Source organism: Phalangium opilio, unplaced genomic scaffold (assembly GCF_054372755.1).
Source record: "Phalangium opilio isolate 3A_F unplaced genomic scaffold, DU_Popi_V2 ptg000217l_1, whole genome shotgun sequence".
In the NCBI taxonomy this organism is placed as follows: domain Eukaryota; kingdom Metazoa; phylum Arthropoda; class Arachnida; order Opiliones; family Phalangiidae; genus Phalangium; species Phalangium opilio.
Genome location: NW_028324218.1, coordinates 2,813,839 through 2,836,950, shown reverse-complemented (window position 1 = coordinate 2,836,950; position 23,112 = coordinate 2,813,839). Strand labels below are relative to the sequence as shown.

The following is a 23,112-nucleotide window of genomic DNA, read 5'->3' as shown; positions in this document are numbered from 1 at the left end:
GTGCATTTCCTTACAGAAAAACTAGCAGACATCGTTTCCATTTTAAAGCTATTTCCATCTAGCGGCGAAGATACCCAAAAATTACATGGAAATTTTATTTTGGCGCGTTCGCCTTTGGGACTGGGTTACGCTTTGTTCTCTTTTACCGGCTGTAAAACTTTCTAACGTAGCCTTGATTTAATCGTCTTTAATCATTTAAAATGTCAGAGGAACAGGTAAATATCCTTTAATTTTAATTATATATTTATTAAATTAGTTATTATTTATGCGTATTTCTTGGGTCACGTGTTTCTATCATGCACGTAGAACCTTAAACATTATGGTTAATTTTAAGCCTTGGCCTTAAAATAATGGGACGGGATGTTTTATTTTAATTTTAATTACAATTTAAGTTATTTATGCCTTATTAAAATGATGATAATTACTGACGGGCGGTCTGAGTGTACAAAAATTTGTGCTGAACGTCATTTTATTACCTGATTAAGGCTATAATTAGTGAAAGATATTGTTATATGGTATTGCTAACGGAGATCTGATTAAGTTTCTGTCTATTTCATAGGAAGAGACGCTTCCTAGCCCTGATATTCATTTCGAACCAATTGTAAAATTACCTTTGGTTGAATCTAAAACTTTAGAAGAAGAAGAGGAAGAATTAGTTAAATTGTAAGTTAACTATTTAAACTATTTGTTTGGTGGGGAAGTTTGTTTGTTACTTAATGTTCTGTTGGTTATCGTAGACGAGCTAAACTATTCAGGTTTGATAAAACAGAGGAACCAGGAGAATGGAAAGAAAGGGGAACGGGGGAAGTTAAGATTCTCAAACACAAAGAAAATAAGAGTGTTAGGATACTAATGAGAAGAGATAAAACATTAAAAATCTGTGCAAATCATTTAAGTAAGTCCAATTTTTACTTTGGTTTTGCATGAAATTATGGTTAGGCTTAGTGAAATAGGTTAAATTTGCATGGTTAACAATGATTTAGTCCAAAATTATGATTAGGCTTAACAAAAATAGGCCAGATTTATGCTGTTAGAGTTGATTAGTCTAAAATTATGATTAGGCTTAACAAAATAGGCCAAATTTGCATGGTTATCATTGATTTAGTCTAAAATTATGATTAGGCTTAAGAAAATAGACCAAATTTGCATGGTTAACAATGATTTAGTCAAAAATTAAGATTAGGTTTAGCAAAAATAGGCCAAATTATGCTGTTAAAGTTGATTTAGTCAAAAATTATGATTAGGCTTAGCAAAAATAGGCCAAATTTGCATGGTTAACAATGATTTAGTCCAAAATTATGATTAGGCTTAGTAAAAATAGGCCAAATTTGCATGGTTAACAATGATTTAGTCTAAAATTAAGATTAGGCTTAGCAAAATAGACCAAATTTGCATGGTTAACAATGATTTAGTCTAAAATTATGATTAGGCTTAGCAAAATAGGCCAAATTTATGCTGTTGTAGTTGATTAGTCTAAAATTATGATTAGGCTTAGCAAAATAGGCCAAATTTGCATGGTTATCATTGATTTAGTCCAAAATTATGATTAGGCTTAGCAAAATAGACCAGATTTTCATGGTTAACAATGATTTAGTCTAAAATTAAGATTAGGCTTAGCAAAATAGACCAAATTTGCATGGTTAACAATGATTTAGTCTAAAATTAAATAAGGCTTAACAAAATAGGCCAAATTTGCATTGTTTAAGTTGATTTAGTCTAAAATTATGACTAGGCTTAGCAAAAATAGGCCAGATTTATGCTTTTAGAGTTGATTAGTCTAAAATTATGATTAGGCTTAGCAAAATAGGCCAAATTAGCATGATTAACAATGATTTAGTCCAAAATTATGATTAGGCTTAGCAAAATAGGCCAAATTAGCATGATTAACAATGATTTAGTCCAAAATTATGATTAGGCTTAACAAATAGACCAAATTTGCATGGTTAACAATGATTTAGTCTAAAATTGTCATTAGGCTTAGCAAAAATAGACCAAATTATGCTGTTAAACTTAATTATATGTGCAAATTAATTATAGTTCAACCTTATATGGAGCTTAAACCAAATTGTGGTAGTGATAGAGCTTGGGTTTGGAGTACAGTAGCTGATTACGCGGATGAGGAACCAAAAGCCGAGCTTTTAGCTATTAGATTTGCTAACAAAGAAAGTAAGTTCAATTAAATTAAATTAAATTAAATTAAATTTTAATCAAATTAAACTATATTTTGAAACAAATTAATTCATATTTTGAAACAAATTAATTAATATTCCAAAAGAAATTAACAAAGTATTTAATTAAATATAACAGATGCCCAAACTTTTAAAACTGCCTTTGAGAACGGAATTCAAATAGCGAAAGAAAATGAAAGTAAGTTTATTTAAATTTAAATAAAATTTTGCCAATTATTTTTAATTTTAATTGTAATTAATTTAAAATGATGATAATATCGACGGGCGGACTGAGTGTACAAAAATTAATGCTGAATTAATTTAACGTCATATCTGATTTAATTAATTAATTAATTAAGCCTAATTAAAAAAATATTTATATTAATTTATTAATTAATATTTAATTAATCATTTGGTGTTAATTTAATTACTTCTTAGGCTTCAATGAAAAGGATGATAGTGGATTATCAGAAGAAGATGATGATGATGAAGATGAGGATGAAATTGCAAACAAACTCTCTGATTTAAAAGTTAAAGACGCGGTTGAAAAAGACTCTGAAGTTAAAGAGAAAGATACAACGGAAGAAACTAAAGCACCCAAATCTTCCGATGAATCTTCTAACAACAACAAAGACTCTGAAACTGGTGAAAAATCTGTTTCTGAAACAGTTTAGGCCTAGGTTGTTGTTTGTTTGTTGTCCTTGTCAACAAGTAACGGGAGGCAAAAAAACGAAACAAAAAAATACGTGTTTACTATTTTTATATCAGTTTAAGATTGATTGAATGAATGTATGAAAAAGAAATCATCCTCAATTTGCTAGTTTTATACGCAATTATCTCATCATTGACTTCAAAATAGTCAAAAATTAGACCAAAATATGGTAAGACAAGGCCTAACTTTACACACATCTCATCATTGACTTCAAAATAGTCCAAAAATAGACCAAAATATGGTAAGCCAAGGCCTAACTTTACACACATCTCATCTTAGATGGTAATAAATATGGTAATGGTAAGAAAAGGCCTAACTTTCCATACTTATCTCATAATTGGCTTAAAAATAGACCAAAATATGGTAAGCCAAGGCTTAAATCTCCAGATTTATCTCATCTTGACTTAAAAATAGTCCAAAAATAGACCAAAAGATGGTAATGGTAAGAAAAGGCTTAACTTTTAAAGGACCAATTTGAGGAAAATCATTATAGAAATTCATCAAGTTTATTCCTAATCATTAAAATTAATCATCATAAATCAGACCAAACAAAATGAAACCGTTATTAATATGAAAAATAAATTAAGATGGTTTACTAAAAAAAACGGCCTTGCTTCTTGTGACGTAATAATTTTATCTTAGGATTGCATACAGCTATTAGGAATCATTGTGTAGCCTGCTAATCAGGACAAGGCTTAGGATGATTAAGTCTAAGCTTAAAATCTTGCGTTGGGATTACATTTTAGGCTTAAAAACAAGGCTTAGTATGAAATAAACATTAGAATAATCTTCAATCACTTTAGCTGCAGAAGTTAGGCTTAAAGCAAAGCTCGGGTCACGTGTCGTGGTTCCCCTACAAGTTGACTTTCCTTTTCCAACCCAAAACTGTAGTTCCTAAGGGAAATCAACTTGTAGGGGAACCACAACACGTGACCAGCGCATTGCTGCCGATGAAGAGCGCGTTAGGTTAGGCTTAGATATTTATTAAGAATCAGGAGACCAAGGCTTAAAAGCAAAACATTTATTTTGAGGTGATTTTGTTTGTTTCGTTTTTATTTTTATTTTTGACATTAGAAAGTAAAAAAATGTGCTTTTAGCTTTAATGTGCAACATAATGAGATTCACTTTATAAATTACTGGTAGTTTTTTCTTTTCTTTTTTGGACTTCTGCTACATGAGATCGTTACTTCTTTTAAACGAGGGTGATTTTCTCTCAAAGTTCTTCCTTAATTTTCTCGTAAGTGAAAGAATAGAGAATGTTGAGTCTTTGTTGAAGTTGACCTTTTTTGGTATCGGGCATTCTCTCCGTCATTATTTTCTTAACGCGGTCAATTTCGGTCCCGATGAAGGAGTTCCCCTTTTCAATAACCTTTTGCATCATTTTGATGTAAATTTCGGCGGGAATTTTGTCCTTGTCAAATTTAAGGGTCGCGGCCAAGTCCTGAGCTTCTTTAAAGAACGCGGCTCGATCGGTCGCGTCTCCTTTCATGAATTTGTTGACGATTATGTCAAATTTGAAAAGGCAACCTTCCAAAACTAGGTGAATGGCTAAAATGTGGTTTTTCCGTTAGAAAAAGTTGAATTTAAAGGAGGTTTTTAAGCCTTGTCAGTAGCAGACGACGTTACAATTACAAAAAAAAACTTGGTTAGTTTAAGCCTCGGCAACTTTTCCAAACTAGGTCAAGGGTTAAAACGTGGTTTTTTCGTTAGAAAAGTTAAATTTAAACGAGGTTTTTAAGCCTTGTCAATAGCAGACGAAGTTACAATTACAAAAAACTTGTTTAGTTTAAGCCTCGGTAATCTTCCCAAACTAGGTCAAGGGTTAAAACGTGGTTTTTCCGTTAGAAAAGTTAAATTTAAACGAGGTTTTTAAGCCTTGTCAATAGCAGACGAAGTTACAATTACAAAAAAACTTGTTTAGTTTAAGCCTCGGCAACCTTCCCAAACTAGCAACTAGGTCAACGGTTAAAACGTGGTTCAACGGTTAAAACGTGGTTTTTCCGTTAGAAAAGTTATATTTAAACGCAATTTTTAAGCCTTGTCAGTAGCACGCGAAGTTATATATAAAAATTAATTTAAGCCTTGGGAACCTTCTCAAATTAAGTGAATGTTTGAAAGGTGTTTTTTCGTTATAAAAGTTAAATTTAAACATAATTTTTAAGCCTAGTTTGTAGCAGACGAAGTTACAAAAATTTAATTAGTTTAAGCCTTGGCTATTACGTACATGTGTGTTGTTTGATGAATTTTTTGATTTTGTCGGCTTTAAATTCGGCATTGAAAGGGATGGGGTTGGTTCTGCCCTTTAGGAATAGTTTAATTACGGGAAAATGGTCTCTTTTGATGTTGTAGCGTTCTGATAAGTCACTGTTTTCACGTTCACCATAATCTACGTGAAATATTTAGTTTTACACTTAACTATTATTAGTTCTAGGCTTAATTAATATTAGTTTTACACTTAAATTTAAGTACCTTGAACCCCTACTTCCGCTACTAACAAATTGGGCGTATTTTTGCTAGCATTCGCGACTTTTCCGTATTCATCCTCTTTTTCGCCATAAGGATATGTTATGTCAAATTTAACCAAAGAAACTTCAAATTTTTCTATCACCTATTTTTAGGGTTAGTAAGGTAGTTAAGTAATAGTTAAGGAAAATAGAGTATAGAGTTTTTTACTTTATCAAAAGTCCAAGAATCAAGAGGTACAGCGCCTTTGAGACCATAGGAAAATGGAACAAAAGAAAGTAAGATGAAACAGAGAAAATTCGGTAGGTATTTTTCAATAAACATTGTTTGTTCGGATGTATGACTGTTTAATGTTTATATGAGAGTGTGATGATGTGGATTAATTTCGTGTAGCTTGGGGAAAAAACGCTGAAAACAGCAAATATTGATGTTTTTAGCAGACGCCTAAAATCAAAAATCGATAATTTCCCGCCATATCATTGGTTCACGTGGTTTACCTTAACCAATCAAGACGCCTAAACGTGGCTGACGCTTTGCTTCCATACGTATTTGCGTATAATCGCGTTTATTCCAAAAATAAATTAAATCAGGCCGTTTTATTCATAATTCAAGCTTATATAAGTGTTTTTAATATTTTAGGGTACATTTCTGTATTAATTCTTAATAAAATTTGGAATTTTTACACATTTTTTATTACTTTTTTGTCCAGTTTTTGTCTAAAGGCAAAAGTGTAGTATCTATTAGTATTGACTATGTATAAGTTACGTGGTTTTGTTTCTAAGATGGATTTATTACTTTTTCTATTTTGATAAAAAGAAATGGATCAATGAGATAGAGAGAGGCTGGCAACGTGCGGTGAAATTAGCCAATGAGGAAGCGGTTGAGTCAAAACGTGACGTCAGGGGCGATCTGATCCAAGATGGCTTCGGAGGAGTCCGAAGGGAAACCTTTGCAAGAAAAACGACTTCTATGCTCGAAATCTTTCGATAGTTCGACGAATAAAGAAGATGAATTCGATAATCGAAAACCTACTAGTGGTGAGATGTCCAAAAGCATCGTCCAAAATGAGGTAGGTGACCATTTTCGTTAAGCCTAAAATTAACGCCTTAACTCCGAAGCTAGTGCTGTGTGTGTGTAGGTTAGGCCTACTTTCTGTATGTGTACCTCGTACTCTGTCGCTGTGTGTGCTGCGAGCATTTACGGCGGGTCATAACTTCTTTTTAGGCCTTAAATGTCTAGCGTAAAAACTAAATTAGCATTGCGAAATTATTCTAGAAATTTCTATCAGTTTAAATCGTCTTTATAATCGGTTATTAAATCATAGTTGTGCAAAACGTTTAGGCGAAAAGCAAGCAGGTAAGGGAATTATTTCAATGCATAGGTATAGGAGCTGCTTGTACTAGTATAATTTTTACCAAGTCATTCCACTAGGCCAGGCTGTGATGCAATTTTCCAGTTAAAGTCCTAGATATATTATAATCATTTAAACCTCAATTATTAAATTAAAAAGTTAATCTTTATAAATTAAATAGACCCTGCCTGAATTAGTTGCTATGACCTCAAATCATTTTTTTTTCTCTAAAATTCTTGAAATTTATCAGCTGACAATGTCGCGATCTTAATCATGCAATCAGTGATTTAACTCATGTATTGGGGCATAGCCCACTTGATCACGCTGGCTGCACGCGCTATAGAAGCCCGCTCAATCGACCCTAAAAATGAGAATAACATAGGTTCGGTCTAAAATTCAAACCCGTCTGGTTTTAACATGGGCCTCTATGGGAGGGGACCAGTTTTTTCAACGTTTTTGACAATATTAGTGCATCCACTGGTTCAAATCTCTTGAATTTTTAATGAGACGTGTATTGAAAGGTTTGATATTATCCTGTAAAATTTCAAGTCTTCAGCTATAATAGTTTTTTTTATAAAAAATAAAAATCATCACTTAGTAGAGAATTTTGCCCCTTCAATTTCTCTACTATGTGATGATTTTTATTTTTTATAAAAAAAACTATTATAGCTGAAGACTTGAAATTTTACAGGATAATATCAAACCTTTCAATACACGTCTCATTAAAAATTCAAGAGATTTGAACCAGTAGATGCACTAATATTGTCAAAAACGTTGAAAAAACTGCTTCCCTCCCATAGAGGCCCATGTTAAAACCAGACGGGTTTGAAAGTTTAGACCGAACCTATGTGATCCGCCGTATTCGCGAGTTAACATGTAAAAAAAATCGTTTGGACGGGCTTCTAGAGCGCGTGCAGCCAGCGTGCGTGATCAAGTGGGCTATGATTGGGGGTAATATTGATTGATGAGTTATTGTGCATAGTTTAAAATATAGGACAGTGTCAAGTAGACCCTAATAATTTACCGATATTATTGTCAATAAGGGAGTTGTTTTAAATTTAAATTTATCGGTAACGTACAACCAGACTAGCACAATGCATTGCATAGGAAAGAATACTGATAAATTCTTGCAAATCATGCAATAGGGTCGGAGATTATATTACGTTTTATAGTATAGTTATTAATTATAATTGAATTAACAGCTTATTACTGATTTTAACTTGTTGTTAAGCTAAAAGTAGTTAAGCCTTGGCTGGTTTTTTAGTATAGTTGTTTTAAATTAAATTAAAATTAAATTGATTTCAAAGTTAAAAATTATAATTTCCGCTGACACCATGAACTGATTTGAGTTCAGCGACTTGTTTGCTTTGCGCCTTGTTATGTTTTCATATTGAATTGAACAGGTGTTTAGGTGAGGTTAGGTTATTTTGATTGCATGCCGCGGTTTTAATATATGGAGCAAAGGAACTAATAGAAAATATATACAGGGGAATACCATTGTTGTTAAGTCTTTCTGAAGTTGTTTGTTATTATTTCCGATGCGTTTATCAATAACATCAGTCCTTAAGAGATAATTATTATTATTATTATGAGTTAGCGAAATTAGCCAAGGCCCAAATATTGTTAGTGCACACGGACTGAAAAGCGCTAGTAGTTCTGTTGAAATTTCGTAATTTCAGTTATGTTTTTGCAATAGTAAATACTTATTATTAGTCATATCAGATGAAATTCAATTTTTATTTTAAAATAAAATATTTTGTGGGGTTTAACAATTGTTAAATTGTTACTTTGTATAGATTTTGAGGCAAATTTATGTTAATACAGTAGCGTTTATCGTATTTTTATGATCACGTGGTCGTGACTAATGATTAACAAAATGGCTTCGGTTTAAGCGCCATTTAATGGTAATCGCTACTAAGCCTTGGTCATGCATGGGTTTTTTTTTTTAAACAAGCCTTTATTTACTGAAATGATTTAAATGAAAGGAAAGGAGTCTATTGCGTTTTTGAATCTGACTTTCATAACCCGAGTAGTTTTATTGTTAGTTAGATTTAAAAGTGATTGCATAACACTGACTGTTTTTAGTTTCGTCAGTCCTTACTTTCGTGCAATGGTTTAAGTTAAGCCTTGGTAGGGTAATACACGAGTTTTTTTTAAGATGTTAATTAAATTGTTTAAATCAGAATTAAATCTCACTTTCATAACCCGAGTAGTTTTATTGTTAGATTTTGAAAAAGATTGCTAAAATAGTCTTACTGTTTTTGGTTACGTCAATCGTCACGTGGCTTTCGTGAATTGAAATTCAGATTCGTACAAAGGCTTAAGTTAAGCCTTAGCAGAAGTATATAAGATGCTTCTCTTTGAGAGAAGTGTACCACCACAAACACAAAGCGGGATGGGAAATTAGTAATTATAACATGATTCTTCCCCCACAATATCATTTTACATTTGGACTAGTGCACATGCAAGGTTACTAAACCGAATCACGCATGCACATTCGCGATGTTAAATAGTTCCCCCTCATTATTACTATATCTATAAGCCCTGAATGCATCAGGGTTCATACAAACCTGGAAAAATTAGAGAAATAAATAGTTGACAAAAACCTCAGTTAAAACTCAGGGAAATTTAGAATTTTTACTAAAATTCAGGGAAATCAGGGGGAAGTTTGCGTCAATCAGGGGCCGAGTAATTAAGCAAAATGTTCGTGAACATGCCCCCTCCATAGGATTAACATTACACTATACTTTGGAGGCTCATAACTCTGGTTATATTAGAGATACGGATGGGGATGTCCTTTGAGTATGTTATAGTCCTATTTGCCCCCCCCCCTTTCCTCCTTCGTTAACATTTGCACCATAGGATACTCCATATACGGAGGGAAAAACCTGGAAAATTCAGGGAAGTATATCGGGAAAAACCTCATGGAAATCTCAGGGAAATTTGTTTAAATCCAAAAGTTGTATGAACCCTGTTAGAAGAATCATGTTACATAACTAAACTATTACGAGGATACATAGTGTCACCCTTCTTCTATTATCCCCTTCTGGTTATACTTAGTTATATTTCATGACGTGACCACGGTAGTTTTAATTAGGTTTAAACCCTTATATCCATATCTGTTTAATTTCCCCCTTGAACCCACTAGAACACCGTGGATATCTGTAGCTTAACTGAAGAACAATTACACTCGTTACTTGAAGAAGCCACCACATTTAATAGACCTAAAGAGCAAGACAGTTGTATATTACGCGCCCTTCGTAAAGAGATAGTTGAATCTGACCCTTGTGGCGATGTGAACACCAGTGATTCTTCATCTTCCTTAAGTGTCGCGGCGGCCACCGTCGCAACAGTCGCGTCGGGACACGGTTGTAAACGTAAAGGCGGCATCGGTGGTGGTAGAAACGTTAACGCGTGCGCGTCCTCCGCTACCGTTGCTGTTACCGCTGGACCACGTGGCGGGTTTAAAAACCTAAACCTACAAATCAGCGATGACTCGTTGATGGTCAATCACCAACACCATACAGGGTTACAAGGTTGGACCAAATCGGAAATAAACTCTTGTAGTAGCGGAAGTAATAGAGGAAGTAACCGTCGGTGGCAACAACAACAACAGAATAAGGGTGGTAGTGTCGCCTCTGCTACTGTCTTTAAAAATAACGGTGGTAGTGAATTACAATCGCAATCGTTGCAAGATTTACCGAGTACCAGGTTTGGTGATCCATTGGTGGACTCGATGAGAGCGGCAGGAGTTGGCCGTGGTAATCGTCGACTTCATAACGCCACTAGAGCCAATTCTTTCACTTATACCGGCGACGGTGCTGAGTGGTTACCGTTACAGACGCAAGTAAGCGCCTTGGACGGTTTAAGGACTAGCGGAAGTGGTGTTAGCGGTGGTAGTGGTCGAAGCTCCAAGAGTAAAACTAAGTCAAAGACTACTAGTAATATTTGTAATAATAGTAATAATAATAATAACAACAACAATCCGCAAACTGTGTTAACCATTGAAGACGATATTAACTTATTGGAGGCAACGAAACCTTTGGTCGGACCTAAAGGTTGGAGTTCGGTTACGGCACCGACTTGCGTTGCGGCTGCGGTTGCTTCAGCTGCTGCTACTAGTCCGGGTACTGGTGGTGGTGTTGTTGATAATAATAATAAGACCATTTCGACGACGACACCGACATCTGTGTCTCCACTGACCACCTTCTCTTGTGATAATTGCGAGCCATCTTCGGAAGTCTCGTTACTCTCGTGTAGGCCATTGAAAGACGATACCGAAGTACTGGTGGAGAAGAGTAATATTAATGGTGGTTTGGGTGTTATTGAACCCAAGAATTGTGGCAACGGCGGGAACGACGTGAATGTTGGTTTTGGTGGTGGTAGTGGTGTTTGTGTTGCCTCGTCATCAACGCTGCTGCCAAATGAGATTGAAATGATGGAGTTGGATAAAGGAAAGAGTCAGTGTTTGGATTTGGAGAACAGGTCCACTTTCGTTTATAATTTGGAAGGGAATTGTCAAGGTGGGATGGATTGCCGTGCCGATGTTGATTCGCAAGTTACGTTTCCACTTAAACCAGGGGTAAGTTTTGAATTTTATTTTTTCTTTATTCTTTAAGGGTTACGTACGGGCAGGGCTGGAAATAATCACAGGACACTGGACATGGTCCAATAAAATTTTAAAATGTCCCATAATATTTTTAAAAACTAAGGGGGTTACTCGACGGTTGACAGTTAGACTATGAAGACGCGACGCAATTTTTGCACGCCAGTGGACAATGTCCTATAAAGTTTCCCGTCAAAGGGGGTACCACTGGTCACATGTCCTATAAATATTTTTTATTATTTCCGGCCCTGCGTACGAGGGTTGCAGTGTTGTCTGCTTGATATATAGTCTGCTACCACGAACTTATTCGTGATGTCACCACACACTTCTATATCTTACCAACCATATTGGACCAGGAAGTCGTTAGTTGAGCTCAGGCCATACAATTTAGACTACCAATATTGCAAAAAGGTTGGTCCGGGGTTTGCATTGGTGTCTGCTATCACGAACTTTCTTAGTTGGCGTCACCACACACTTCTATATCTTACCAACCATATTGGAAGTCGTTAGCTCACTGCTCAGGCCATACAATTTAGACTACCAATATTGCAAAAAGATTGGGCCGGGGGTTGCAGTGGTGTCTGCTATCACGAACTTTCTCGTGTGACGTCACCACACACTTCTATTTCTTACCTCAGTTTTTGGTCTCCATGTTGGAAGTCGTTGGCTAAGCTTAGGTCCTACAATTTAGACGATACCAATATTGGCGCAGCGTCCCATAGTTCCTTACCTCTCAGTACTTAACAATCTATTCTATATAGGGTAACATGGAGCCCAGTGGTCCTATAATTCCTATAAAATCAAATCCTATATTTTTAAACCCTGTCCTATATTATTATGCTATAATTTTTCATGAAAGGTCAGACTATAATATGATCCTATAAATTTTTGATGCTTAGTTTGGGGTCTTAGTTTTCGTTTATAGTTTAGCATTATCAAATTTATTTTAATTAAAATTTAGTTATGGCTCTTTTAAAATAGAGATGACATTTGGGACTAGATTTGACACCGAAATTGATCAGGCGGAGTTTGTGCTCAGGATTATTTTTTAATTATATTATATCATTTAATTTAATTAAGTTCCTCTGAATTTAATTCAAAGTAAAATCCCCAATTTATTTATTTATTTATTTATTGTAGATTTTTCTATAATATAGTTTAAGCCAAAATAGTTAGTATTATAGAGATATGAGCATGCATTTTTATTCCTATTTAAATACGAAGAGTTTAATTACAATTTTTTATTTTAATTCAGTTTAATTAAGTTTTATTTATTTTTTCAACCCTTTTTCTAGCGTATCTGTTCACCAGCCAATAAAAGTGACATCTTGTGTACCGCGGTTCAAAGCCCGGCTGCTCACATCAACGGAATATTACCCATAACTGGACGGTCTGAAGCGGTCAAATCCATCATCGGTAATGATGACTCCAGAAAGGGTAAGTCCCAATTTAATTACGATTAATATTAAAATTAGTTTTAAGTGAACACTAGCTGTATATTTCACCCTGTTTTTTTGGCTACTACGCAACAAAAATTATAATAATCTTATTCAGAAGTTGATTAAAATTGAAGTGTATATGTGTAGATATCGCCCCCTATCTTCCCCTTGTTAAAATAATCCGCCATTTTGAGGGAAAGGGCCGGAGCTATTATAATTAAGCCATATGTCTCTACCCTGTTGTAAATAATCCGCCATTTTGAGGGAAAGGGGCGGAGCTATTAAGCCGTATGTCTCTACCCTGTTGTGTTAGATATTTTATATAACTTGTATACTTCAGTTTTAATCAACTTCTGATCTCAATTAATTAATTAATTAACAATCAATCAATCTATTAATTATTGAATAATGGAATGAAAGCGAATGAAATTTTATTAATTTTAACTCAAATATTAGACCTAAAAACCATTTCACTTTTGCTCTGTTTTAAAATACACACGCTCTGAAGATAAGTTAGATTATATTCAATTCGAATCAGGAATGCATACAGTACTAATAGGAATAATTGTGTAGGGCTTCATTTTCACTCAATGTATCTAGTAGGGCGGGGTTTTTAAAATGGGATATATTATTGGGGTCGCAATAATTCCTAGTAGCTGTATGTATTCCTGATTAGAAGTATATTAAATCATAAAAAAGGCACTTTCTTTAATATACTTTTGCTGTGATTTAGTGTAGACGTATAGTACAAGGGGTTACTTACTTCCAGTTTATTATCTTCTGTAATTCGCAGAAACACTTTCAAAAATTCCCCGTCAACTATTGTTTAAATGTCTTGGCTACGAAAAAATAAAAAAAAAATGGGAATTAAAATGTAGATTAAGTTTTATCATTTTCATTATCACGTCAGAGACTTTAGGTTTTTCAAGGGGGATGGGTTAGAAAATTGCGTAGGCCTTGGGTGTTATCATAAAATATGTCATATGGATCTTGGGATTTTATCACAAAATAATTTGCGCAGAAGTTCATTAATAAAAACACCCTCCTTAGAAGTATATTACTCAGGGTTCATACAAACTTGGAAAACATGGAAAAATCAGGGAAATAAATAGTTGACAGAAACCTCAGGGAAATTTCGTATTTTTACTGAAATTCAGGGAAATTTGCGTCAAACAGGGGCCGAGTAATTAAGCAAAATGTTCGTGAACATGCCCTCCATAGGATTAACATTACACTATACTTTGGAGGCTCATAACTCTGGTTATATTAGAGATACGGGGATGTCCTTTGATTATGTTATAGTCATATTTGCTCCCCCCCCCACTCCTTGGTTAACATTTGCTCCATAGGATACTCCATATACGGAAAAACCTGGGGGAAATCTCGGGGAAATTTGTTTTCCAAAAGTTGTATGAACCCTGTAATACTGTAAATGTTTTCGAATTGATTTTGATTTTATTTCAAAATAATTTGCGCAGAAGTTCATTAATAAAACACCCTCCTTAGAAGTATATTACTGTAAATTTTTGCGAATTGATTTTATCATAAGTTTATAAGTTCCATCCATAAGTATGACACTTAATATACGATTCGTAATGCTACTGAGAGACTTACAAGTTAGAGCTAGTTTGAGAAGGAGAACGACGGAAGTGAGTCAATTGAAGTCCTAAGTACACTCCGGGGGTTAATTTTGCTGGAAGGAGTGGTTTATGGATGACCCCCTTTAAATTTAACGTAATAAATAATGAAATTGCTAATTTAATTTTAAGGGGGCCATCCCTAAAAAACCCACTTCAGTCGTAACTTGTTTACTGGGTTTCCCTTGGTTTTTGAAATAAAAAAAGTTTTTGAGATAATTTTTTTTAATGAAATATATTTATTATTAGCAGTTAATAAGTATAGTCGTGTCTTTTATGGACTCACTATTTATCAGAAGGCTATTTTTTATACACATGTAGATTTTCTACAACCCCCCCCCCCCTTTCTCCCACTCCCATTTTTATCATTTGACGAAATTAATTTGACGAGAATTTTTATCTCTCACTTAAAAAATTGAGAGTACAAAGTTCAACTTGAGTAAGGGGTGTATTTTAGATTATTTATTTGGTCATATCAGATAGAATAGGGACCTAACGTTTGGTGAAACTAAAACGTTAGGCTGCCGTAACGGTTCACTGGAATTTATGCTTTTATATTAGATTCTTTTAATTATGTCTTTAAATACACCGTTAATTAACCAACTTCCAATTATTTGGCCCCAAAAATTTCTTCAAAACGATCTTCAATCATTAGGTAATTTAAATTAATTTAATTATTTATTTGAATCATTTATTTAATTTAATTATTTATTTGAATCATTTATTTAATTTAATTATTTATTTGAATCATTTATTTAATTTAATTATTTATTTGAATCATTTATTTAATTTAATTATTTATTTGAATCATTTATTTAATTTAATTATTTATTTGAATCATTTATTTAAATTATTTGTTTATTATTTTATGCTCTTTATTATTGACGTGTTTAAGAGAAATAAATCGAAAAACGTGTAGATTTATAAACAGTATCATTTAAACTTTAAATTTTCAAGTTTTAAAAATTTCTAAATTTAATTTGTGCCTAGTTTGATAAAATGCTATTTGAAAAATAATTGCGATATTATTAGATTTTAATGTCTACGTGTTTTTTGATTTATTTTATTTAGCCTATCTCCATTTTTTAGGCTTATATTATACCCGGGGAATTTAGTTTAAATTTAATTTAAATATTTAATTGAAATAAATTAAATATTCAACAACAACAAAATCAATTTTTCCGTAGGGGAAGGTAATACGTGTAGGGCCGCTACGGAATTTGATAAATTACTTGGCAAGAAGAAAGTAACAGTACCACATACTTGGCCAGGTAAATTAATATTTGTAATTAATTAATTTAAATAATTAAAAAAAATCCTGGTCAATAGATTTAATTATATATGTTAATATATATACCCCATTTTCTATTTTCGTTTAAACCAAAAAAATTCATGGGAATAATAAATTATTTTTAATTTATTAATCCATGAATTTGTTCCTTGAATAAAAAGTGATCTTTCTCTTGCATTCTTTTTAAGAAAAATATATATATATTTCTACGTTTGTTTATGTTCGTTAGGCTTATTTAAATTAAATTAAGATGGGTAAAAGATTTTAATTTTATGTTAAAGAGCGTTTAAATTAACGTTTATTTGCAATTGGAACCATGTTTCTAAGTGCATTATTAACGGAGATACCTTACGTTTTAGTTGTACCGTTTAAGGGCGCCGCCATTATGACGTATTTATAAGGGCAAGTTTCTATTGGTTCGGTACTAAAACGCCCGTAACTCGGGTAATATTGCGTGTAGAGATATGGTTTCAATTGCAAATATGCCTTAAATTTTACGGTCTTTAACATAATGATTACGGATTAAATATATATACAATTAAGTCAGTCTGTTATAAGGAAGTTTTATCGTTTAGCTCCTATTTATTTCGTAACTCGTTATTAACTGAAATTTATGGTAGTTTTCCGCGTCAAAATCTTGGCAAACAACAGTTCTCGGTTAACTAATAACAATGGTGTTTTTATAAAAGGAAAATTTATTATTTAATGTACTTAATTTCTTTTATCAATTTCGCACGCTTTTTGTGTTTTCTACTAACAAAATTTTCTCTAAATTTTTAACTAACGCTTTTGGGTTTTGCCACCATAAATAACATAACAATTATGAGTATATTATATTTATTATGTTACTTATGGTTTTTGCTTAAAAATTTTAATTTTTAATCAAAGACAACGTTCGCATGCATTTTATTTTTTAATATTTCGCTTGCACCCTAAATTATTTGCATTGTTTTTGAAAACAAATCGATTCGAGGGGCTATTCACTCTCTACACGTAATAGTGTAGAATGAATACCCTTAAATCTGATCAGAGACTACAGTATGTGGTTAGCCCCTTGAAACGTCTTCAACAAGAAGTGTAATATTTATTTTGAAATGGTTAAAGTTTGTTAGAAAATAGTTGAAAACTATCTCTATATATTAGCATAAGTTTCTAAGTGATATGTTCCATCCATAAGTATGATATGAACTACCTATAATACTGAGAGACTTAGAGCAGAGAGATAACTAGTTCGAGAAGGAGAACGAGGGGGAGCGAGTCAATTGAAGTCCTAAGTACACTCGGTGGTGGTTAATTAATTTTGCAGCTAGGACCTATTCCATCTAGGCACTCCTATTTAGTCTGCATTACTAAGCCCCCTTTGACTTTAATGTATGACCTACCTCACTCACTTCATGACAAGCTCTCAGTAACCATTCACAAACTTATGGTGAACATATCTTATATCAGTAACCATTTCAAAAAAGCTATCAGTACCTCAACGTTTATTTTCTTGAAACGCAAATTTGCTAAAAAAAATCCCAAAAAGAAAAAATCTTGGTCTTCGATTTAAAATTGCACGTAATAAAAACAGATGATCTGATGTTCTACCCCAACGTGGACTTCAATGGTAACCCGGGCAACCCTTTAGTGCGCATGCCAACAACTTTCTTGACGCAAGGCTACTCATTCGACAGTCATCAAAACCTCAACAAAGTCGACTTGTGTTCGGGTGGCACATCTTCCTTATCTTCCCGTAAAGCCAAAAGGTCAAAGAGCAACGCTGAAAAAGAGACTATTTCAAAAGCCGAAGACGTTGACGGATACTGCGGACAATTGGGTATCGATGATTTAGTAGAATTCATCAATTCCACCGGAAATGAAAAGAAAAAACCTGGAAGTGGTGGTGGTGGTACTTCGGGAGGAAGTAGTACAACCAAAAGCGGAAGTGGTGTTACCGTTAACAATAATAGAAACTCTGGTAATACCGAATCTTGCGACGTTAAACGCAAGGATCGTTTAACGTCATCAACATCTTTAAACCGCGACAATACTTCCTCGAAAGGCAAGAATGGGTTTAAACGTAAAAACGCCGGAAGTAACGTTAGTTCCAGCGGAAGTTCAGAGGAACATAATGGACCGGAATCAGACCGTCATCATCACCATAATTCAGCCGAATCTGATGACGGTGACCTTACCCCCGTTCGTAACGCGTCACCAATAAGCGATAAAGACACTGACGTTATTAAACAAGATAGATCCGAATTAATTCTTCAGGACCCACCATCTCACAGTGTGCCTACGACAACAACCAGAGATGTTATTGCTACCGCTAACTATGTAACTTCAACTACTTCTTCGATTGTGTCCGAGCATGAGGTGGACAAAGAGTTTGTCGAGGATTTTTACGCCGTAGCTGAGATTCAAGCTCCTCTTGAGGAATCAGAGTTTAGGGTCGTTGTTAACAAACAACGTAAGCGTAAACAGAATAAGAAGTCCGAACCTTTTCGAAGGCATCAGGGGAACGGACAAAATGACCGTTCAGGCAATAACAGCTCTAGCGAAAGAGACTTTTACTTGCATAGCCAACAGATTTATAGCGGACTTACGCATAGGAATCAACGTGGTAAACCTGATCCGAACCGACGCAAATCCACCAGTAGCATGCCACCATCCGAACCCTCATCCGCGGATAATTCCGATTTAGACAGTGTCCATTCGTTACCAGTTGTTGGTTCGATGCCTCCCAATACCGGACCACATCCTCATACAACTCCATCTTCAATGTCTTCAACACCCCAAGCTTCCTACGCCGATATCGCTCGTATGGCATCAGCGTCTAATGCCACTGTCTCCACCACTAACGTCAACTACCCACCACCAACCGGCGTCGTATCGGTTCCCAAAAAGGTCGAGGTTGTTTCCCCAATGGAAACACCTCACCTACCTTCGTCTTCGTCGCAAGTAGTACCACGACAAACAACTCCTCCTCTAAACCAGCAACCAGTAATCGATGTCCTCAAGGATCCCTTCCCTAAGATAACCGAGACCTTACCATCACCACCTGTTGTGGCAGCGACAGTATCGGTTCCTTCAAATACCGAGAAGGTTGTTGTTGTCACTACCGGAAAGGTCCATGTTTCAACGTCTCCCATGGTCTCTATGCCTACCAGTATCGCTAAACCTAAACCCCAAATTGAAAGGGAATTGGTTACGAATGTTGTTGTAAAGGAACAAGTTACGACGGTTGTTCCTGTTGAACCAACTAAAGAACAACAACAGCAACCAAAACAGGTTGAGAATAAGGATGTGGCCGTTATTGTTGCAGACCCCGTTTCGACGCCATTATCATCACCGGACGTTGTCATTGATAACAATAAACGCGCCCCGTTTTCTCGCGGAAGTTCGCAAGATACGGTCGTCGTGTCCCCAGCCGCGGTCAAAGATAGCCCGTCCGGTAGTTCGCCTAATCCTCAACCTACAACTACTACTGCTACTACCACCACAAGTAAATCTTCTTCCTCTGGACAAGTAAATAATCCGCCTGTGATATTGGACACCGTTGGTCCCAACGCCGTTGTCGCTTCTTCAAGTAGTTCAAGAGGCGTCGATGTATGCGACGTGTCTTTCGGTTTTGACCTAAACGAACTCATGAAACTCAGTGAAGGCGGGGTACCGGTTACTTTTGACTTCGAACCGACGGCCACTGGTCAACAAGCCGTTGTTCGGTGCGGCGTTGGTGTAAGTGGTAAGGACTCAATGCTCGGGGATGCGTCTTTGTCAACATCGTCATCTTCGAGTGACCACCCGAATCTGGTGGAAAACTATGTCGTGGTTAGTTCTAAAACGGAACAACAAAGTTCATCTACTATTACTACTACTGGTCCGGTTGGTGTTGAGGGAACACAGGGTTCGACTAGTCGCGTCTTAACAACAACAGCAGCATCAACAACAACGGGAAGTGACGTTACAACCGCCGAAAGCAATCGACAACTATCTAGTCTCGTTGAAAATGTTGTCGTGCTTAATGGTGGTAAACGTCTCAAGTTTAAAGAAAAGTTTGAGGAGAGTGCTGCGTCTTTCAACCATAATGAAGTCGCCAACTTCCTTGGATTTGGTGAGTTCAATTTACCTTATTTTATTGTAAGAGTTAGGCTTAGGGTTTAGGCCAAGGCTTAGGTTGTTTCTTGGGATGACCAAGGCTTAAAGACGTGTTAGTCTAAGAAAGATTTTCTTGTGTTTATTTATAGGGTGGGAAAATGTTCAAGACTACCAAACAAGTACAGTATATGTTTCTAATTACTCGTAGCTCGCGATGTCAGCTTTGCACTGATCATTGTTTACCAACAAATATTGTTATTTATCTCAGTTAGGAATATATACAGCTTATAGGAATTATTGTGTAGATATCCATTTTTACTCAACGTATCTAGGCTGGTTTTGTAGGAGGAACTATCTAGACTAATCATTATGTATGACGAATTTTACCTGGCGAATTAGAATCTATCTCGCTGCGTGTGCCTCGCGTTGCTACCCAACCAATGAAATCTCAGTTAGAAAGACTCCAAAATTATGAGGCAGCTGGCGGGGATAGTAAGTTCTCAAGCCCCGCCCACAAACCCGAATTCATAGATATTAAAATGGATCGCAATAATTCCTAGTAGCTGTATGTATTCCCGAACATACTTCCGATATCGAAGATGATTTCTTGTTTTAAATCTTCTAGATTTAGATAATCGTGTAAGTTTCAGATTTAATATAAATTAGCAATAATTCCGTAAAACTAATTAGTGCAAAGCTGTTGATATTAATTAGGCCAATTAAAAATGAACCCAATTAGTTACAAAAGGCGTTTATTTCTATTAAAAATCGCTTAGGTCGTAGTGGCAGAATACTTTACTACAATTCCAGCCAGTGTTGATTATTTTTTTCGAAAGTGTTTACTTCAAATTTAAAAAACAAACTAAAAAACAAACAAGCGGTTAAATAAATAATTAAACAACTAAACAAGACGTTGCGCCGCGTAATTGTGAAAATTAAAAACCACTACTACGACTACAACAACTTAACAAACACCTAGTGTTGTTATTTTTCAGTTTTTCATGAAATTTCTTCAAGTGAAATTTCATGAAAAAATAAATAAAATTAAACTGAAAATGGTTTAAAAAAATATATAAAAACAATTTAAAGTTTGGTTGATAAAAAATTGTCAACAAAAAATGTGATTTCTTTTTCAAACGCGCCATTTTGTTTTGAGTGATGTGTTAAGAATGATAGTTAAGTGACGGACTTGATTAATATCTTGGATTAAGAACCAACGTTAATGAAAGGTTATGGCGCATGCTTACTAAAAAAAATTTAAAAAAATTAAAAATTCAACAAAAAAAAAATAAGAAACATATGACCTCCTCCTAACATTTCCTACCCCCCCTTTCTGACCTCTTGACCTCTGTTTTGTTTTTTCATGCAAAACTGAACTCTGAAAAGTGTTTTTTTTCCCTTGAAAATGTTAAATTAATTTTTCAAAAAAATTAGAAATTTATATAGAAATTAATTTAATATTTTTTTTTAATTTTTTTTCGAATTATTATATTTTTTTTTCGACGAAAAATTCAAACTTTAAAAATTTCTAATTTACCTAAAAATTTCGGGTAATGATTAGATTTAATTAAACACGTAGTTAAAAGTAATTAAAAACTAAACTTTTATTTAATATTGAGTTTAATTGAAAGGTGTTATATTATGAGCTGTAGTTTAATTATTTATATATATAATTAACGTGATTAAATTTTGATTAGGGTATTGGAATTTAATTAAATTAAATTAAAAATAAAAGGCTTAGATTTGAAATAAATTTTTAAAGTTAATATTATTGGAAATTATTCGGAAATATTTGAAATATTTCTGATTAATTAACCTAATTTGATTGGTTAATTAATTGGATATTAATTAACCTAATTTATTGGTTAATTAATTGGATGGCTTAAATTTATTATCCGCAAATTTAAATATTTCTATTTCAAAATTAAAAGCTCATAAATATACCCTTTTAATTAAACTTTAATTAAAAAATAATTAAAATTAATATTATTAAAATTTTTAGAACTAATTAAAAATAATCTCTTCCTACTCCTTCTACCTAATCTAACCTTTGACCCTCTGGTTTCCCCGTGCGCTCCCAAAAATAAACAAAAAAACGGAAAAACAAACGTTAGGTTTAAAAAACAATAGATGAATGAAATGCCTTTATTTAAAAAAAAAATTGTTCCTGCTTATAATTATTATATTATTAATTATTATAAAAATTGAACTTGCGTTTTGCAAAAAAACAAGAAAAAAAACTAAAAAACAAGTTACGTTTAAGATTTAAAAAACAAACTTAAAAATAGAGAAATTTATTGAAATACGTGAAAAACAAAGTGTTGAATCTTTATTGAAATACAAAAAACAATAACCGTGCTTTAAAAAACAAAACTTACGATTTCTTCCCGGCGGTATATATTAAAAAACAAACAGCCCGACAAAACTGAATTGTGTTTTGTTAATGTTGTTTTTTTGACTTTATTGTGGTAAAAAACAAACCGTGGGAAAAAAAATTAAAAAATATATAAAGTCAAAAAACAAAAAAAAATGTGAACTGAATTGAACTGAACTTCAAAAAGTGCGTATTTGAAAAGAAAAGAAAAAAACAATTAACAACAGATATATATTAAAAAATAATTAATTTATGCCGCAGAATTTAAAATATAAGAAAAAAAAACAAGATTAAAAAACAATGCGACTACAGATGCAACGTAAAAAACAACAATATACAACTACTACTAATACCAAGCTGAGTATATATTAAAAAACAAAAAAAATTAATTAAAAAAAAACTAAAAAACAAGCCATTCGTAAAATTAAAATTACAAAAAAAAAAAGATTTACTTCAATTTTGTTGTTGTAAATTTTGTTGACTCAACGAAAGACCTAAGAAATTAGTTTATAAAAAACAATTAACTATAATTAGTGCCATTTAGTATATAATTAGTTTTAATTTTGTTTTTCATTTATAGACAAAGTTCTTCAGACAAAACCCTAATTTTTCTAACCCATTAAATTATTTGAATTATTTTCTGTTTTATTTTTTGGAAAAAAAAATTAAATTTAAAATTAAAATTAATAATTTGAAAGAAAAAGTCCCCCCCCCCCCCCAAATCAAAATTTGTTTAAAAATTACCAAAAGTAATTAAGATTTAGGTATTTTTTTTGGTTTTTTTTGAAAGGTAGAAAAGTAATTAACAATTTATGCGGATTTAATTAAAAAAAAATTCGTTAGTCAACAAAAAACTCAAAAATTAACTAAATTTGAAGAAAATCTAAATTTAAAAGGAAAAAAAATCTAAATTGAGAAGAAAAATATATATATAGGCACTTAGTTGCTTAGAGTGCAAAATAAAAACAGAGGAATAACATATTTTCTTGCG

The 23,112-nt window shown here is 33.6% G+C and overlaps 3 protein-coding genes across 4 annotated transcripts; 2 read left to right on the top strand and 1 right to left on the bottom strand.

The window, feature by feature from the left end:
- Positions 1-66: 66 nt before the first annotated feature.
- LOC149615644 (ran-specific GTPase-activating protein-like) lies at positions 67-3,485 on the top strand. The gene is made up of 6 exons (XM_089856666.1): positions 67-215; positions 560-663; positions 738-895; positions 2,038-2,166; positions 2,308-2,367; positions 2,607-3,485. Exons 1-6 carry the CDS (start codon positions 201-203, stop codon positions 2,840-2,842), a joined length of 702 nt encoding a protein of 233 aa, XP_089712792.1. The 5' UTR covers positions 67-200; the 3' UTR covers positions 2,843-3,485.
- A 401-nt stretch (positions 3,486-3,886) lies between these two features.
- wbl (endoplasmic reticulum protein 29-like protein wbl) lies at positions 3,887-5,825 on the bottom strand. The gene is made up of 4 exons (XM_089856665.1): positions 5,554-5,825; positions 5,350-5,488; positions 5,105-5,266; positions 3,887-4,428 (listed from the first exon to the last, which is right to left on the bottom strand). Exons 1-4 carry the CDS (start codon positions 5,665-5,667, stop codon positions 4,094-4,096), a joined length of 750 nt encoding a protein of 249 aa, XP_089712791.1. The 5' UTR covers positions 5,668-5,825; the 3' UTR covers positions 3,887-4,093.
- Positions 5,826-6,221: 396 nt separating this feature from the next.
- On the top strand, positions 6,222-23,102 carry LOC149615642 (uncharacterized). Of its 2 annotated transcripts, XM_089856660.1 has the most exons (7): positions 6,222-6,412; positions 9,843-11,276; positions 12,596-12,737; positions 15,564-15,647; positions 17,241-19,763; positions 19,897-19,926; positions 20,524-23,102. In XM_089856660.1, exons 1-7 carry the CDS (start codon positions 6,263-6,265, stop codon positions 20,565-20,567), a joined length of 4,407 nt encoding a protein of 1,468 aa, XP_089712786.1. In that variant the 5' UTR covers positions 6,222-6,262; the 3' UTR covers positions 20,568-23,102. The 2 variants fall into 2 exon arrangements, with proteins under 2 accessions (XP_089712786.1, XP_089712787.1); XM_089856661.1 differs by lacking the exon at positions 15,564-15,647.
- Positions 23,103-23,112: the final 10 nt, after the last annotated feature.

Coding starts and splice junctions, on each gene's coding strand:
- LOC149615644 (XM_089856666.1), top strand. Junction 896..2,037: donor AATCTGTGCAAATCATTTAA/GTAAGTCCAATT, acceptor AATTAATTATAG/TTCAACCTTATATGGAGCTT. Junction 2,368..2,606: donor AATAGCGAAAGAAAATGAAA/GTAAGTTTATTT, acceptor ATTACTTCTTAG/GCTTCAATGAAAAGGATGAT.
- wbl (XM_089856665.1), bottom strand. CDS start 5,667: ATGTTTATTGAAAAATACCTACCGAATTTTCTCTGTTTCATCTTACTT. Junction 5,267..5,349: donor AGCGGAAGTAGGGGTTCAAG/GTACTTAAATTT, acceptor TATTTCACGTAG/ATTATGGTGAACGTGAAAAC. Junction 4,429..5,104: donor ATTCATCAAACAACACACAT/GTACGTAATAGC, acceptor ACCACATTTTAG/CCATTCACCTAGTTTTGGAA.
- LOC149615642 (XM_089856660.1), top strand. CDS start 6,263: ATGGCTTCGGAGGAGTCCGAAGGGAAACCTTTGCAAGAAAAACGACTT. Junction 12,738..15,563: donor TAATGATGACTCCAGAAAGG/GTAAGTCCCAAT, acceptor ATTTTTCCGTAG/GGGAAGGTAATACGTGTAGG. Junction 19,927..20,523: donor TGTTCAAGACTACCAAACAA/GTACAGTATATG, acceptor AAAATCGCTTAG/GTCGTAGTGGCAGAATACTT.